This window comes from Anolis sagrei, chromosome 11, assembly GCF_037176765.1.
Source record: "Anolis sagrei isolate rAnoSag1 chromosome 11, rAnoSag1.mat, whole genome shotgun sequence".
Classification (NCBI taxonomy): domain Eukaryota; kingdom Metazoa; phylum Chordata; class Lepidosauria; order Squamata; family Dactyloidae; genus Anolis; species Anolis sagrei.
This window is the reverse complement of record NC_090031.1, coordinates 775,001-794,229: the sequence shown is the minus strand read 5'-3', so window position 1 is coordinate 794,229 and position 19,229 is coordinate 775,001. Positions and strand designations below refer to the sequence as shown.

General features: G+C 36.0%; 1 protein-coding gene across 3 annotated transcripts in view; it reads left to right on the top strand.

Moving 5' to 3' along the window:
• LHX2 (LIM homeobox 2) overlaps nucleotides 1-19,229 on the top strand; it is an 81,535-nt gene that overhangs the window by 14,017 nt on the left and 48,289 nt on the right. For all 3 annotated transcript variants that reach the window (XM_060757615.2, XM_060757614.2, XM_060757613.2), the window contains exons 2-3: nucleotides 11,760-11,992; nucleotides 15,288-15,700. In XM_060757615.2, the coding sequence (XP_060613598.2) occupies nucleotides 11,763-11,992; nucleotides 15,288-15,700 (643 nt within the window). In that variant the 5' untranslated portion in view covers nucleotides 11,760-11,762. The remainder of the gene's footprint in view (nucleotides 1-11,759; nucleotides 11,993-15,287; nucleotides 15,701-19,229) is intronic.

The window sequence follows — 19,229 nt, the reverse complement described above, 5'->3', positions numbered from 1 at the left end:
ACTATATTATTATTATTATTATTATTATTATCATCATCATCAACCCATTATTATTATTATTATTTCATTTTGTTTCTCTATTGGCATTTTTACTATATTATTATTATTATCATCATCATCAACCCATTATTATTATTATTATTATTATTATTATTATTATTTCTCTATTGGCATTTTTACTATATTATTATTATTATCATCATCCCATTATTATTATTATTATTATTTCATTTTGTTTCTCTATTGGCATTTTTACTATATTATTATTATTATTATTATTATCATTATCATCAACTCATTATTATTATTATTATCATCATCAACAACAACTCATTATTATTATTATTATTATTATTATTTCATTTTGTTTCTCTATTGGCATTTTTACTATATTATTATTATTATCATCAACCCATTATTATTATCATTATTATTCCATTTTACTATTACTCTTATTATTTTACTATCATTATCATTTCATTTTATCTTACTGTCACTACTGACTTTATTATTATTATTTCCTGTTACTTTTAGTATTTTTCTATAATTATTTTACTGTTATTATTTCATTTTACTATTATTATTTTACTGTTAATATTCCAATGCGTTTCACTCTTAGTGTTTTTACAATTATTTTGTTTCACTTGATTTTTACTATATTCTTATTATTTCGTTTTGCCATTAATATGTCACTATATTATTATTTTTATTGGGTAGACGGGTTTTTGTGCAGATTCAGAACAATAGATAGATAGATAGATAGATAGATAGATGGATGGATAGATAGATAAATAGAAAGATGGATGGATGGATAAATACATAGACAGACAGATAGATACATAGATACATAGATAAATAAACAGATTGATGGATAGATAGATAGATAGATAGATAGATAAATAAATAGAAAGATGGATGGATGGATAAATACATAGATAGATAGATAGATAGATAGATAGATAGATAGATGGATGTCACAATAATAGTCAAATATAAGCATAACAGTAAAATAAAATAAGACCCAAAATACGAATATAATAGTATTCTTATGGATGATTAGATAGATACATAGATAGATGGATGGATGGATAGATATATAGATACACAGATAGATAGATAAATATATAGATAGATGAATGGATGGATGGATAGATACATAGATGGGTGGATAGATAGATACATGGATACATAGATAAATACATGGATGAATGGATAGATGGATAGATACATAGATATATAGATAAATACTTAGATGAGTGGATGGATGGATGGCTGGATAGATACATAGATAAAAATATAGATGAATGGGTGGATGGATGGATAGATACAAAGATAGATAAATAAAAACATAGATGGATGGATAGATAGATAAATTCAAAGATAGATAAATAAATACATAGATGGATGGATGGATAGATAGATAGATAGAAACAAAGATAGATAAATACATGGATGGATGGATAGATAGATAGATAGATACAAAGATAGATAAATACATAGATAAATACATAGATGAATGGGTGGATGGATGGATGGATAGATAGATAGATACAAAGATAGATAAATAAATACATAGATGAATGGATGGACAGATAGATAGATACAAAGATAAATACATAGATGAATGGGTGGATGGATGGATGGATAGATAGATACAAAGATAGATAGATAAATAAATACATAGATGAATGGATGGATAGATAGATTGATAGATACAAAGATAGATAAATAAATACATAGATGAATGGATGGATACATAGATAAAACATAGATGGATGGATGGATATATATATACATAAATACAAAGATAGATAAATAAATACATAGATGAATGGATGGATGGATAGATACAAAGAAAGATATATACAAAGATGGATTGATAGATAGATACAAAGATAGATAGATAAATACACAGATGAATGGATGGAAAGATAGATATATACAAAGACAGATAGATAAATACATAGATGAATGGGTGGATGGATGGACAGATAGATAGATAGATAGATACATAGATGGATGGATAGATAAACAGTGATGACTTTAAGAAGGGCTTAAGCCAGAGGAGAAAACAGAAGGGAGAGAATGGTGTTTCCCCGAGTTTTTCTGGACCAATTGGGGGGGGGGGGGGAGTTCTCTTCTTCGCCTTTAATTCGCATTAAAGTTCCCCTTTGAAGCGGGACCAAAATAGTTTCCAATGCGGACGGGTTTCCTTTTTTTCCGAGTGCGGAGAAGCACCTCCAAACCGATTTCTGGGGAGACCTTGAGAGGCTGAAATGGACTCATTTCCTTGGGCGGAATTCTGTCCTGTTTGGGTCGGGGAGAGAAGTAGGACCCAAAGTGGCCCCAGAACTACTTTTTCCCCCCAATCCGAATCTCTTTTTGCCTCTTTTTCAATCCGAATCGTTGGAAAACTCGCTTCTCCCTGCTTTGGGACGCTCCGAAACAACCGAAACCGCACTTGTGTTTGTGAACACTTTCCTCTTGTGTTTTGATTCGAAGTTGGAGGTTCCCACGGATTTCGGACTGACTTGTTATTGTTGTTGTTGTTGTTGTTGTTGTTGTTTGGGGAGCCTTTGGGTCTACTTCCGAGTCAACCCAAGCCTCTTTTCGACCGTTTATTCAATCCGAATCGGGGCCCCGCTTTGAGCAAGTCAAGATCCGAGCTAAGAGGGGAGAAAGGTTTCCTTTCCTTTCCTATCTCTCTGATTTAGAGGGGATCTACACTGCCAATTTAACGCAGATTGAACTGCCTGGTGCTGTCTGATATTTGGGTCTACACTGGCTCTATAATGCGGTTCAAAATGCATTATTTGGCAGAGGATATCCGGCCCCAGAGGGAGAGAAAAAGAAAGAAAAGAAGGAAGGAAGGAAAGAAAGAAAGGAAGGAAGGAAGGAAAGAAAGGAAGGAAAGAAAGAAAAGAAGGAAGGAAAGAAAGAAAAGAAGGAAGGAAGGAAAGAAAGGAAGGAAAGAAAGAAAGGAAGGAAGGAAAGAAAGGAAGGAAAGAAAGAAAAGAAGGAAAGAAAGAAAAGAAGGAAGGAAGGAAAGGAAGGAAGGAAGGAAGGAAGGAAAGAAAGAAAAGAAGGAAGGAAAGGAAGGAAGGAAAGAAAGAAAAGAAGGAAGGAAGGAAGGAAGGACCCAATGCTTTAACTTTCTTGGGGTCTGGATACTATTATTATTATTATTATTATTATTATTATTATTAAATTATTAATATTATTATAGTAATTATTAATATTATAGTATCGTTCTATCTATTATTATAGTGTATTATATTATTATAATACTATTATAAATATTTTATATATGATTATTATAGTCTATTAGATTATTATGTCATTATATTATTATTATTATTAAATTATTAATATTATAGTATTGTTCTATTCTATTATTATAGTGTATTATATTATTATAATACTATTATAAATATTTTATATGTAATTATTATAGTCTATTAGATTATTATGTCATTATGAATATTATATTATTATTAAAATTATAGAATTTTAGATTATTATTTCATTACTAATCTTATATTATTAGATTCTTATAATATTATTATATTATTATTATAGTGTATTATAATATTATTATTAACACTATTATAGCCTATCCGATTACTATTTCATTATTAATATTGTATTATTAGATTATTATATTATGATTATTCTATTATTTTATTATTATTATGGTGTATTACTTTAATATTATTATTTCTGTTATAATATATTAGTTCACTATTTTTCATTATTAAGATTGCATTATTATATTGTTACTTTATGGTTATTCTATTATTATATATTTGTTTGTTTGTTTGTTTCCTACATTTATATCCTGCCCTTCTCCGCCCCCAAAGGGAACTCATTATTATCTTATTGTTATATTATTATTCTATTATAATATAATATATATATATTATTCTATTCTATACTATTATTATTCTATTATAATATATTATAATAGGAGGGAGAGGAAGAGGGAAAGGAGAGAAGGAAGGAAAGAAAGAAGAGTAGAGAAGGAGGGAAGGAGAGAAGGAGGGAGGGGAAGAGGGAAAGGAGAGAACGAAGGAGAGAAAGAAGAGTAGAGAAGGAAGGAAGGAGAAAAGGAGGGAGAGAAAGAGGAAAAGGAGAGAAGGAGGAAGAGGGAAAGGAGAGAAGGAAGAAGAGAAAGAAGAGTAGAGAAGGAAGGAGAGAAGGAGGAAGAGGAAGAGGGAAGGAGAGAAGGAAGGAAAGAAAGAAGAGTAGAGAAGGAAGGAAGGAGAGAAAGAAGTAGGGAGAGGAAGAGGGAAAGGAGAGAAGGAAGGAGAAAAAGAAGAGTAGAGAAGGAAGGAGAGAAGGAGGGAGAGAAAGAGGGAAGGAGAGAAGGAAGGAAAGAAAGAAGGGTAGAGAAGGAAGGAAGGAAAGAGGGAAAGAAGGAGGGAAGGAGAGAAGGAAGGAAAGAAAGAAAGGTAGAGAAGGAAGGAAGGAAAGAGGGAAAGAAGGAGGGAAGGAGAGAAGGAAGGAAAGAAAGAATGGTAGAGAAGGAAGCAAGGAGAGAAGGAGGGAGAGAAAGAGGGAAGGAGAGAAGGAAGGAAAGAAAGAATGGTAGAGAAGGAAGCAAGGAGAGAAGGAGGGAGAGAAAGAGGGAAGGAGAGAAGGAAGGAAAGAAAGAAGGGCAGAGAAGGAAGGAAGAAGGAGGGAAAGAAAGAGGGAAAGAAGGAGAGAAGGAAGGAAAGAAACAATGGTAGAGAAGGAAGGAAGAAGGAGGGAGAGAAAGAAGGAGAGAAGGAAGGAAAGAAAGAATGGTAGAGAAGGAAGCAAGGAGAGAAGGAGGGAGAGGAAGAGGGAAGGAGAGAAGGAAGGAAAGAAAGAATGGTAGAGAAGGAAGCAAGGAGAGAAGGAGGGAGAGAAAGAGGGAGAGAAGGAGGGAAGGAGAGAAGGAAGGAAAGAAAGAATGGTAGAGAAGGAAGCAAGGAGAGAAGGAGGGAGAGAAAGGGAGAGAAGGAAAGAAAGGTAGAGAAGGAAGGAAAGAGAGAAGGAAATAACAAAGTGAAAGAGGGAAGGAAGGAAGGAGAGAATTCTATACTATTATTATTCTATTATAATATATTATATCAATAGAATAATAGAGTAATAATAAAATAATAGAATTGAATAATAATAATAATAGTATTACTACTATTATTGAGAAGCCACTGCCTGAATGGATCTGTTCCCAATGCGACAGATCTGAATGCCTTCCTTCCTGGACTTCCCTATTATTAGTGTTATTAGGATTATGATTATCATCATCATCATCCCATTAGGAGACCCTTTGCTTGCCTTTCTTTTCCTACCCCCCCCCCTTTCTTTTGCCAATGGGACCGGGTGGGAAAAAGGGGCCCCTAAAGTCCTTGGAAGGGTCACACCAAAGCATCTCCTCAAAGCCACATCCTGAAATATATAATAATAATTATTATTATCATTATTACTACCCTGATTTTTCTCTCTTCCGCCCTCCAAAGATATTATATTAACGGTCTCTAAGTTAGGAACCCTTGAAATTGGTTTCTGAAAACCTTACCCATAGATACCAATAGAAATAAGTTTTCATACTGGTGTTTTCTATGACTAGCCCTCCCTGCATTGCTGTGACCCAGTCTGTGTTTTGTGTGTGTGTATATTTGTGTAAATGTGTATATATGTGGTTTTGTGCATGTGCTGTAGTGTCTTTTTGCTTTTGTGGCCTTCTAAGTCTCTTCTGCTGTGTTTTTCAGTGTTTTTTATGAGTTACTAGCGGTGGCCAACCTTTCCTTCCTCTTTCTCTCCTTCTCTCCTTCCTTCCCTGTTTTTCTTTCCCTTCTTCTTTCTTCCTTCTCTATCTGTTTCTTTTCTCACTTCCTTTGCTCTTTGGTTCCACCCTTCCTTGTCTCTTTCCTTCCTTCCCTCCCTCTTTCTCTCTTTCGTTCCTTCCTTCCTTCTTTCACTTTTTTATTTCCTTCTCTCCTTCCTTCCTTCTCTATCTTTCTTTCTTTCTTTCATTCATTCATTCATTCATTCTCTCCTTTCCTCCCTCTTTCTCTCCCTCCTCTCTTCATTCCTTCTCTACCCTTCTTCCTTTCCTTCCTTCTCCTTTTCTCCTTCTTTCCCTCTTTCTCTCCCTCCTTCTCTCCTTCCTTCCTTCTCTACCTTTCTTTCTTTCCTTCTCTCCTTTCCTCCCTCTCCCTCCTTCTCTCCTTCCTTCTCTACCCTTCTTTATTTCTTTCCTTCTCTCCTTCCCTCCTTCTTTCCCTCTTTCCCTCCCTCCCTCCTTCTCTTCTTCCTTCCTTCCTTCCTTCCTTCCCTCCTTCTCTACTCTTCTTTCTTTCTTTCCTTCCTTCCCTCCTTTCCCTCTTCCTCTCCCTCCTTCTTTCCTTCCTTCTTTCTCTACCCTTCTTTCTTTCCTTCTCTTCTTCCCTCATTCTTTCCCTCTTTCTCTCCCTCCTTCTCTCCTTCCTTCCTTCTCTACTCTTCTTTCCTTCCTTCCTTCTCTCCTCCTTCTCTCCTTCCTTCCTTCTCTACCCTTCGTTCTTTCTTTCCTTCTCTCCTTCCCTCCTTCTTTCCCTATTTTTCTCCCTCCTTCTCTCCTTTCTTTTCTACCCTTCTTTCGTTCCTTCCTTCTCTCCTACCCTCCTCCTCTCCTTCTTTCTTTCCTTCCCTCTTTCTGTGTATGTATTGTGTGTGTGTGTGTGTGTGTGTGCATATATGTGTGTATATGTGTGTGTTTGTGTATATATATATGGTTTTACACATGCAGTGTAATGTATTTTTATTTTTGGGGTTTTTTACGTCTCTTCCGCTGTGTTTTCTAGTGTTTTTCTGAGTGATGGTCACTCGTTGGCCTGAGAGGGGTCTTGTGTCCAAATTTGGTGTCCACTTACCCAGTGGTTTTGGAGTTGTGTTAATCTCACAAATGAACATTACATTTTTATTTATATAAATGGTGTATTTTTCCCCATGTCGGATAACAACAACAACAACAATGTGGTCATGGTTATTATTATTGTTATTATTATTATTATTATGACGATATTAATAGTATTATTAGTAGTCGTTGTATTATTATTTGGATGATGGCTAGCAATATTCCAATTAGGAAGACTATAATTATGATTCCACCAAACACTGAGAACATGTTCTGTTCCTCATTGGAAAGTGTTGTTTCCTGTTTAATTGCGCGGCTCTTACTCAAAGCAGATAATCATTCACATGATCTGCTTTGGACTGAGTCATATGAGTCTACACTATCAGATAATCCAGTTCAAAGCAGATAATCTGGATTTTGTGTAGCATTGTAGCTGTGGGAATGAGTTCGGAAACTTCCGTTGTTTTGGTGGCAGCTGTGAACTAGGCCGAGTTGGTTGAGACTCCAGGATGGGATAGTCATTGCAAAACTAGAGCAAATGCGTGCTTGAGAGACATACAAGTGGAAATATGCATGCCATACTTACGTCTATCTCTCTATTTCTATATAGAGGCAGTCCCTGAGTTACAAACAACCAACTTACAAACCAACTATAGATAGTAACATCCAGGAAGGAGCAAAGTTTGTGCTTGATAGACATACAAGTGAAAATATGTATGCCATACCTCTGCCTTTACCTCTACCTCTCTGTCTCTATCCCTATCTCGATCTCGAGGCAGTCCCTAAGTTACAAACATCCTACTTACAAGCAACTCGTGGGGCCAACTATAGATAGTAAGATCCAGGAAAGAGCAAAGTTTGTGCTTGATAGACATACAAGTGAAAATATATACATCTATCTCCATCTATCTCTATATAAAGGCAGTCCCTGAGTTACAAACATCCCACTTACAAGCAATAGTGGGGCCAACTATAGATAGTAACATCCAGGAAGGAGCAAAGTTTGTGTTTGATAGACACACACGTGAAAATATATATGCCATACATTTATCTCTATCGCTATATCTATATCTCCATCTTCATCTATCTGTATCTCTATATAGAGGCAGTCCCTGAGTTACAAAACATCCCACTTACAAACAACTTACATTCCACTTACTTACAAGCAACTCGTGGGGCCAACTATAGATAGTAACATCCAGGAAGGAGCAAAGTTTGTGTTTGTAGACATACAAGTGAAAATATATACATCTCTCTCCATCTGTCTCTATATAGAGGCAGTCCCTGAGTTACAAATATCCCACTTACAGGCAACTCGTGGGGTCAACTATAGATAGTAACATCCAGGAAGGAGCAAAGTTTGTGTTTGATAGACACACACGTGGAAATATATATGCCATACATTTATCTCTATCGCTATAACTATATCTCCATCGTCATCTATCTGTATCTCTATATAGAGGCAGTCCCTGAGTTACAAACATCCCACTTACTTACAAACAACTTGTGGGGCCAATTATAGATAGAAATGTCCCGGAGGGAGCAAAGTTTGTGTTTGATAGACACACACATGAAAATATGTATGCTATACATTTATATCTATCTCTATCTCCATCGTCATCTATCGCCATCTCTATATAGAGGCAGTCCCTGAGTTACAGAACATCCCACTTACAAACAACTTACATTCCACTTACTTATAAGCAACTCGTGGGGCCAACTATAGATAGAAACGTCCAGGAGGGAGCAAAGTTTGTGCTTGATAGACATACAAGTGAAAATATATACATCTCTCTCCATCTGTCTCTATATAGAGGCAGTCCCTGAGTTACAAAACATCCCACTTACAAACAACTTACATTCCACTTACTTACAAACAACTCGTGGGGCCAACTATAGATAGAAACGTCCAGGAGGGAGCAAAGTTTGTGCTTGATAGACATACAAGTGAAAATATATACATCTCTCTCCATCTGTCTCTATATAGAGGCAGTCCCTGAGTTACAAAACATCCCACTTACAAACAACTTACATTCCACTTACTTACAAACAACTCGTGGGGCCAACTATAGATAGAAACGTCCAGGAGGGAGCAAAGTTTGTGCTTGATAGACATACAAGTGAAAATATATACATCTCTCTCCATCTGTCTCTATATAGAGGCAGTCCCTGAGTTACAAAACATCCCACTTACAAACAACTTACATTCCACTTACTTACAAACAACTCGTGGGGCCAACTATAGATAGAAACGTCCAGGAGGGAGCAAAGTTTGTGCTTGATAGACATACAAGTGAAAATATGTATGCTATATATCTATCTCCATCTCCATATATCTCCATCTCTATATAGAGGCAGTCTCTGAGTTACAAACATCCCACTTACAAACAACTTACATTCCACTTACAAACAACTCGTGGGGCCAACTATAGATAGAAACGTCCAGGAGGGAGCAAAGTTTGTGTTTGATAGACACACAAGTGAAAATATGTATGCCTTACATCTATCTCTGACTCCATTTTCATCTATCTCAACATAGAGGCAGTCCCTGAGTTACAAACATCCCACTTACAAACAACTTACATTCCACTTACTTACAAACAGCTCACGGGGCCAACTATAGATAGAAGCATCCAGGAGAGAGCAAAGTTTGTGCTTGATAGACGTACAAGTGGGAAAACTATAGCAAAATGTGCTTCTTTGTCTGGTAAATGCAAACTTTGTGCAATGTGTTGTCGAGGATGTTCACGGCCGGAATCCCTGGCTTGTTATGAGTTTTCGGGGCTGTCTGGACATGTTCCGGAAGCATTCTCTCCTGACGTTTTGCCCACGTCTATGGCAAGGATCCTCAGAGGATGTGACTTCTGTTGGAAACTAGGGAAGGGTATATATGTGTGTGTGTGTGTGTTTGTGCATGTGGAATGATGTCCAGGGTAGGAGAAAGAAGTCTTGTCTGCTGGAGGCAATTGTGAATGTTGCTATTGATCACCTTGATTAGCATTTAATGGACTTGTTTTCCCAATTTTTAAAAAAATGATAAACCAATTAGCAAATGGCATTGATAACCCAGGGACCAAAATGGTGTGACATAGTGTTATGATTGGTATTGGTGTTCGCATTATTATTATTATTATTATTATTATTATTATTAAATAATAAAATTAATGTTATTTTAGTGTTAGTAATGGTGTTCAGTTGGTGTAATTTGCACAATTGGTGTAAATTGATGCTGATGCGTGATGTTAGATATAATTTATTTGATAGGTTATGTTCTATTTAACCTATGTTATGTGTTTTTGTATGTTTAGTTATTCTGCATTACTATGTTTGTATTTGTTGTTGTCTTGAGGCAGCAAATGTTTGCTTTTTTGGTTGGTTGGAATCCGACCTGAGTTCCCTTGGGAAGATAGGGCAGAAAATAAATAAAGTCTTTAATAATAATAATAATAATAATAATAATAATAATATTGTTATTCATAATAATTATTAATAATCAATAATTAATCAATAATCGATAAAAATAAAATTCATGTTATTTTAGTGTTGGTATTGATATTGGTGTTCTTATTATTCATATTAGGTTTAATACAATAATGATCAATAATCAATAATTAATTGATAATCAATAAAAATAGAATTCATGTTATTTTAGCATTATTATTGGTATTGGTGTTCATATTCTGACCCGAGTTCCCTTGGGGAGATAGGGCGGAATATAATTAAACTCTTATTAGTATCATCATATTATTGTTATTCATAATAATTATTAATAATCAATAATTAATCAATAATCGATAAAAATAAAATTAATGTTATTTTAGTGTTGTTATTGATATTGGTGTTCATATTATTCATATTAGGTTTAATACAATAATTATCAAGAATCAATAATTAATTAGTAATCAATAAAAATAAAATTCATGTTATTTTAGCATTATTATTGATATTGGTGTTCATATTCTTATTTGTTATTTTCTGTATTAAGGTTAATATAATAAAAATAATTAATAAATTATCAATACGAATAAAATTAATGTTATTTTAGTGTTGTTATTGATATTGGTGTTCATATTATTCATATTAGGTTTAATAGAATAATTATCAATAATCAATAATTAATTAATAATCGATAAAAATAAAATTCATGTTATTTTAGCGTTATTATTGGTATTGGTGTTCATATTCTTATTTGTTATTTTTTGTATTAAGGTTAATATAATAAACATTAATAATGAATACATTATCAATATGAATAAAATTAATGTTCTTTCAGTGTTGTTATTGATATTGGTGTTCATATTGTTATTTGTTATTATTTGTATTAGGGTTAATACAATAATCAATAATCAATAATTAACTAATAATCGATACGAATAAAATTAATGTTATTGGTATTTTTGGGGTATTGGTGTTCATATTCTTATTTGTTATTTTCTGTATTAAGGTTGATATAATAACATTAATAATTAATAAATTATCAATATGAATAAAATTAATGTTCTTTCAGTGTTGTTATTGATATTGGTGTTCGTATTGTTATTTGTTATTATTTGTATTAGGGTGAATACAATAATCAATAATCAATAATTAACTAATAATCAATACGAATAAAATTAATGTTATTTTAGCATTGTTACTGATATTGGTGTTTATATTGTTATTTGTTGTTATTTGTATTAGGGTGAATACAATAATCAATAATCAATAATTAAGTAATAATTGATACGAATAAAATTAATGCTATTTTACCATTGTTATTGGTATTTTTGAGGTATCGGTGTTCATATTATTATTCACTATTTGTATTAGGGTAGCGGCAATAATAATAATAACTAATAATTGATAAGATTGGTAAGTAATGTTGTTCCTTTTCTCTGCTTCTTCCCCATCTCAGGCCATGCCTTCCCTGAGCCTGGGGGCCGGGGGCGTGGGGGGCGTTGGGGGTGAGCGTGCGGCCCTATGCGCAGGCTGTGGGGGCAAGATCTCGGACCGCTACTACCTCCTGGCGGTGGACAAGCAGTGGCACATGCGCTGCCTCCAGTGCTGCGAGTGCAAGCTCAACCTGGAGTCTGAACTCACCTGCTTCAGCAAGGACGGCAGCATCTACTGCAAGGAGGACTACTACCGGTGAGTAGACAGGCCTGCCTTCCCCTCCAAAGACATATGAGTGTATCATAGATTAGATATATACATATATACATATATACATATAGATCAGGCATGGGCCAACACTGGCCCTCTCTCCAGGTGTTTTGGACTTCAACTCCCACAATTCCTAACAGCCAGTACATGGATAGATACACAGATGGGTAGGTAAATGAATGGATAGATAGATAGATAGATAGATTGATAGATAAATGAATGGATAGATAGATAGATTAATAGAAAGATAGATAAATAGATTGATAAATGAATGGATGGATAGATAGATAGATGAGTAGATAAATAGATTAATAGATTGATAAATAGATAAATGAATGGATAAATCAATAGATGCATTGATAGATGAATGGACAGATAGATGAATAGATAGATAGATAGATTAATAGATTAATAGATTGATGAATAGATAAGTGAATGGATAAGTTGATAGATGCATTGATAGATGAATGGACAGATAGATAGATGAATAGATAGATAGATTAATAGATTGATAAATAGATAAATGAATGGATAAATAGATAGATGCATTGATAGATGAATGGACAGATAGATAGATGAATAGATAGATAGATAGATGAATGGATAAATCAATAGATGCATTGACAGGTGAATGGACAGATAGATAGATTAATAGATAGATAGATAGATTAATAGATTGATAAATAGATAAATGAATTGATAACTCGATAGATGCATTGATAGATGAATGGACAGACAGATAGATGAATAGATAGATAGATAGATTGATTGATAAATAGATAAATAAATGGATAAATTGATAGGTGCATTGATAGATGAATGGACAGATAGATAGATGAATAGATAGATTAATTGATAAATAGATAAATGAATGGATAAATCGATAGATGCATTGATAGATGAATGGACAGATAGATAGATGAATAGATAGATAGATTAATAGATTGGTAAATAGATAAATGAATGGATAAATTGATAGATGCATTGATAGATGAATGGACAGATAGATGAATAGATAGATAGATAGATAGATAGATTGATAGATTGATAGATTGATAGATTGATGAATAGATAAATTTATTGATAAATAGATTGATGAATGGACAGATAGCTAGATTAATAGATTGATTAATAGATACATGAATGGATAAATAGATAGATGAATGGATAGATGAATGGACTGATAGATAGATAGATGAATAGATAGATAGATTAATAGATTGATAAATAGATAAATGAATGGATAAATAGATAGATAGATGAATGGATAGATGAATGGACTGATAGATAAATAGATAGATAAATAGATTGATGAACAGATAAATTAATGGATAAATAGATAGATGAATGGGTAGATAAATGGACAGATAGATTAATAGATAGATAGATTAATAGATTGATGAATAGATAAATAGATAGATGAATTGATAGATGAAGGGACAGATAGATTAATAGATAGATAGATTAATAGACTGATGAATCGATAAACTGATAGATGAATAGATAGACGAATTGATAGTTGAATAGATAGATGAAGGGATAGAGCAAAACTAATGCTTTATATACAGTACATACAAGTTAAAATATGTATGTTTGTCATATAGATAGGTATGTAGGTAGGTCAGGCAGAGGTCATGTCTATCTCTCTATTCTCTTTCTCTATCCCCATCTCTCTAAATATATGGGGCACACATATAGAAGGGTCAGGCAGGGGATATCTATATATGTGTGTGTGTTCGTGTGTGTGTGCACGTGTACACACATACACATATATGGGACAAACATAGATAGATAGATAGATAGATAGATAGATAGATAGATAGATAGGATAAATATAGATTTAGATAGGTCAGATAGGTCACGCATGGGCCATCTCTCTCTCTCTCTCTCTCTCTCTCTATATATATATATATATATGTGGCAAATGTATACAAAGATAGGTCTGAATTCCCACTGTCCATTAATGCACGATATGACCACTGCAGGCCCGATCATATGTGTGTGTGTATATATATGTATATGTGTGTGTGTGTGTGTGTATGTGGAGCTATGATGAATCCAGATAGATGGATGGATAGATGAATGGATAGCTGGATAGATAGATAGATAGATAGATAGATAGATAGATGAGTGGATTAACTGATAGATAAACAGATAGGTAGATGAATTGCATCGAATCATGCCAATCGGTAACCCGCCTTGAGTTGCCGTATGAGAAAGACGGGCTATAAATGTAGTAAGTAAGTAAGTAAGTAAGTAAATAGCTAGATAAATAGATTGATGAATGGATGGATGGATAGATAGATGGATAGATGGATGGATAGACAGGCAGATAGATGGATGAGTGGATAGATGAATAGATAGATAGATAGATAGATAGATAGATGGATGGAAAGATGGATGGATAGATAGAGGGATTGATGGATGGATAGACAGATGAATAGATAGATGGATGGCTAGATAGATGAATGGATGGATAGATGGATGAATACACTGATGAATGGAAAGATGGCTGGATAGATAGATGGATAGATTAATAGAAGGATGGATGGATGGACAGATAGATAGATAGATGAATAGATAGATAGATAGATGAATGGATAGATAGATAGATAGATAGATGGATAGATAGATGTATAGATTAATAGATGTATGTATGTATGTATGTATGGATGGATGGATGGATAGATGATTGGATGGATGGATAGATAGGTAGATAGATGAATGGATAGACATGAATAGATAGATGGATGGAAAGATGGATGGATAGATGGATGGATGGATAGATGAATAGATTAATGGAAAGATGGATGAATAGATAGATGGATGGATAGATAGATAGATAGATAGATGGAGAGATGAATAGATAGATGGATGGATTAGTAGATGGATGGATGAATGGATAGATTAATAGATAGATGGGTGAATGGATAGATGAATAGATAGACAGACAGACAGACAGATGGCTGGACAGATAGATAGATAGATAGATAGATAGATAGATGAATGAATGGATAGATGAATAGATAGATTAGATAGACAGACAGACAGATAGATGGCTGGACAGATAGATAGATAGATAGATGAATGAATGGATAGATGAATAGATGGATGGATGAAGAGATAGATGGATAGTTAGAGGCGCACCTTGGAGGAGAGGGCCCATTTCCTCCTGCCTGCTGTTGTTGTTGTTGTTGTTGTGGTGAGGGGTGTGGGGTCATTCTGCCCCCCGAGTGAGTCCTGTCCCTTTCTCCCCCTTCCCCCCCCCCCCTTCCCTCAGGCGCTTCTCTGTGCAGCGTTGCGGGCGTTGCCACCTGGGCATCTCTGCCTCGGAGATGGTGATGCGCGCGCGGGAGCTGGTCTTCCACCTGAGCTGCTTCACCTGCGCCTCGTGCGCGCGCGTCCTGGCCACGGGGGACCACTTCGGCCTCAAGGACGGGCTGGTCTACTGCCGCCCCCACTTCGAGGCCCTGCTCCAGGGGCCCTTCGCCCTCCACTTCGCCGCCGGGCCAGGAGGAGGAGGAGGAGAGGGGGCCGCCGCAGGCAAGGCCGGGCAGGGGGGTGGCCCGCCTTTGGGGCCCGCCGCCCTCGGCCTGCCCAACTACTACAACGGGGCCGGCGCCGTCCAGAAGGGCCGCCCCCGCAAGAGGAAGAGCCCCGCGCCCGGAGCAGACCTCGCCGCATACAACGCAGGTAAGCAGGCACCGCACCTCGGCGCCCTGGCCCTCTAGCGGGAGGGATTGGCGCGTGGACCCGGGTGTGGGGGGGGGGGGGAAAGCCCCAGGAAACTAGGAGTCCCTCTTCATAGAAAGCCCCAGGAAGCTAGGAATCCCCCCTGATTAGGGTTGATACAGTAATCGTTACTAATCAATAATGATCAATAATCAATAATTAATTAATAATCACCCCAGGAAACTAGGAATCCCCCTTCATAGAAAGCCCCAGGAAGCTAGGAATCCCCCCTGGTTAGGGTTAATACAGTAATTGTGACTAATCAATAATGATCAATAATCAATAATTAATTAATAATCACCCCAGGAAACTAGGAATACCTCTTCATAGAAAGCCCCAGGAAGCTAGGAATCCCTCCCGATTAGGGTTAATACAGTAATTGTTACGAATCAATCGTGATCAATAATCAATAATTAATTAATAATCACCCCAGGAAACTAGGAATACCTCTTCATAGAAAGCCCCAGGAAGCTAGGAATTCCTCCTGATTAGGGTTAATACAGTAATTGTGACTAATCAATCATTATCAATAATCAATAATTAATTAATAATCACCCCAGGAAACTAGGAATCCCTCTTCATAGAAAGCCCCAGGAAGCTAGGAATCCCTCCTGATTAGGGTTAATACAGTAATTGTGACTAATCAATCATTATCAATAATCAATAATTAATTAATAATCACCCCAGGAAACTAGGAATCCCTCTTCATAGAAAGCCCCAGGAAGCTAGGAATCCTTCCTGATTAGGGTTAATACAGTAATTGTGACTAATCAATCATTATCAATAATCAATAAATAATTAATAATTAATACGTATAAAATCAATGTTATTTGAGCATTATTACTGGTATTGGTGTCCATATTATTATTTGTTACTATTCATATTAAGGGTTAATATAATAATATAACATTAATAATCAATATAATAATTAATTAATAATCAATACGTATGAAATCAATATTATTTGAGCGTTGTTATTAGTGTTCATATTATTATTTGTTATTATATGTATTAGGGTGAATATAATAATAAAACAATAATAATCAATATAATAATTAATAATCAATATGTAATAATTTGTTATTATTCGTATTAGGGTTAATGTAATAATTAATAATTAGTTAATAATACAAATAAATTATTATTTTTTATTATTATTCGTATTAAGGTTCATATAATAATTAATAATTGATTAATAATCAATATAAATAAAATTAATGTTGTTTTAACATGGTTATTGGTATTGGTGTTCATATTATTATGTGTTATTATTCGTATTAGGGTTAATATAATAGTAATTAATAAATAATCAATATGAATCAAATTAATATCATTTTAGCATAGTTATTGATACTGTACTGTTCATATTATTATTAGCTATTATTCATACTAGGCTAATATAATAATTAATCAATACGAATAAAATTAATGTTATTTTGACATGGTTATTGGTATTGGTGTTCACATTATTATCTGTTATTATTCGTATTAGGGTTAATGTAATAATTACTAATTGATTAATAATCAATATGAATCGAATTAGTGTTATTTCGGCATGGTTATTAGTATTGGTGTTCATATTATTATCTGTTATTATTCGTATTAGGGTTAACTCTTGTCTGTTGGAGGCAAGTGTGAATGTTGCCATTGGCCACCTTGATTAGCATTAAATGGCCTTACAGCTTCAAAGCCTGGCTGCTTCCAGCCTGGGGAATCCTTTGTTAGGAAGTGTTAGCTGGCCCTGATTGTTCCATGTTAGGAATTTCCCTGTTGTTTGGGTGTTGATCTTGAGGTAGAAGCAGTCTGATCAAGGTGTTGTCAAAGGCTTTCATGGCCGGAATCACTGGGTTGCTGTGAGTTTTCTGGGCTGTCTGGCCATGTTCCGGAAGCATTCTCTCCTGACGTTTCACCCACATCTATGGCAGGCATCCTCAGAAGTTGTGAGGTCTGTTGGAAACTAGGAAAATGGGGTTTACCAATTGATTAGCATTGAATGGCCTTTCATCTTCAAAGCCTGACTGCTTCCTCCCTGGGGGAATCCTTTGTTGGGAAGTGTTAGCTGGCCCTGATTGTTCCATGTTAGGAATTCCCCTGTTGTTTGGGTGTTGATCTTGAGGTAGAAGCAGTCTGATCAAGGTGTGTCGAAGGCTTTCATGGCAGGAATCACTGGGTTGCTGTGAGTTTTCTGGGCTGTCTGGCCATGTTAAGGAAGCATTCTCTCCTGACATTTCACATCTATGGCAGGCATCCTCGGAGGTTGGACTCAGCGCTGATGCTTGAGTCTCAGATGAGGGTCTTTGCACATTTAAAGCTTGTTGCGACCATAGCCCGAAAAGCCTGGCCATGATGGTCCATGACTTAGTTACATCAAGGCTGGACTACTGCAATACATTCTATGTGGGGCTGCCTTTGAAGACTGTTTGGATACGGCAATTAGTGCGAATATGTAATGGGAGATGACTACAGGGAGCACACAACCTCAAAGAACCCTTCACCTTATGCAACTGTGGAGCAGAACAAGCAACTCCGCGTCTGTATGCTTGTCCGCAGTGTCCTGCCTCATGCACAGAGGAGGAATGGTTGGAGGCTACAGACAATGCGGTCGCTGTTGCCCGTTTTTTGGTCAAGGGATATTTTAGCATATTTAGCATCTCCCCCCATGAACCAACTCGGGCTTTAAGGTCCTCTGACAGGGCCCTTCTCACGGTCCCACCACCCTCACAAGCGTGGTTGGTAGAGGTGAGAGAAAGGGCCTTCTCAGTGGTGGCTCCTCAGCTTTGGAATGCTCTTCATAAAGCAGTGGTTCTCTACCTGGGGGTGTTTCAGAGGGGTCTCCAAAGACCATCAGAAAACACATATTTCTGATGGTCTTAGGAACCCTATTGGCAGAGAAGGCTGAAGATATCTCCACCTGTCCTTCTCTTCCTTTTTGAGGAACTACAACTCCCAGAATTCAACCCCCCCCCCCCCCGCCCCCAACCGCACTAGTATTCAATGTTGGCCATGAAGGTAGTGTGCCAGGTTTGGTGCAGATCCATCGTGGGCTGGGTTCAGAGTGCTCTTTGATTGTAGGTGAACCATAAATCCCAGCAACTACAACTCCCAAATGTCAAGGTCTATTTTCCCCAAACTCCACCAGTGTTCACATTTGGGCATATTGTGTATTCATGTACAGTTTGGTCCAGATCCATCATTGAGTCCACAGTGATCTCTGAATGTAGGTGAACTACAACTCTATTTTCCCCAAACTCCAGTTGTGTTCACATTTGGGCATATTGAGTATTCCTGCCAAGTTGTGGTCCAGATCCATCATTGTTTGAGTCTTTGGATGTTGGTGAACTACAACTTCCAAACTCAAGGTCAATACCCACTACCCCCTTCCAGTATTTTCTGTTGGTCATGCGAGTTCTGTGTGCCAACTTTGGTTCAGTTCCATGGTTGGTAGAGTTCAGAATGCTCTCTGATTGTAGGTGAACTATAAATCCCAGCA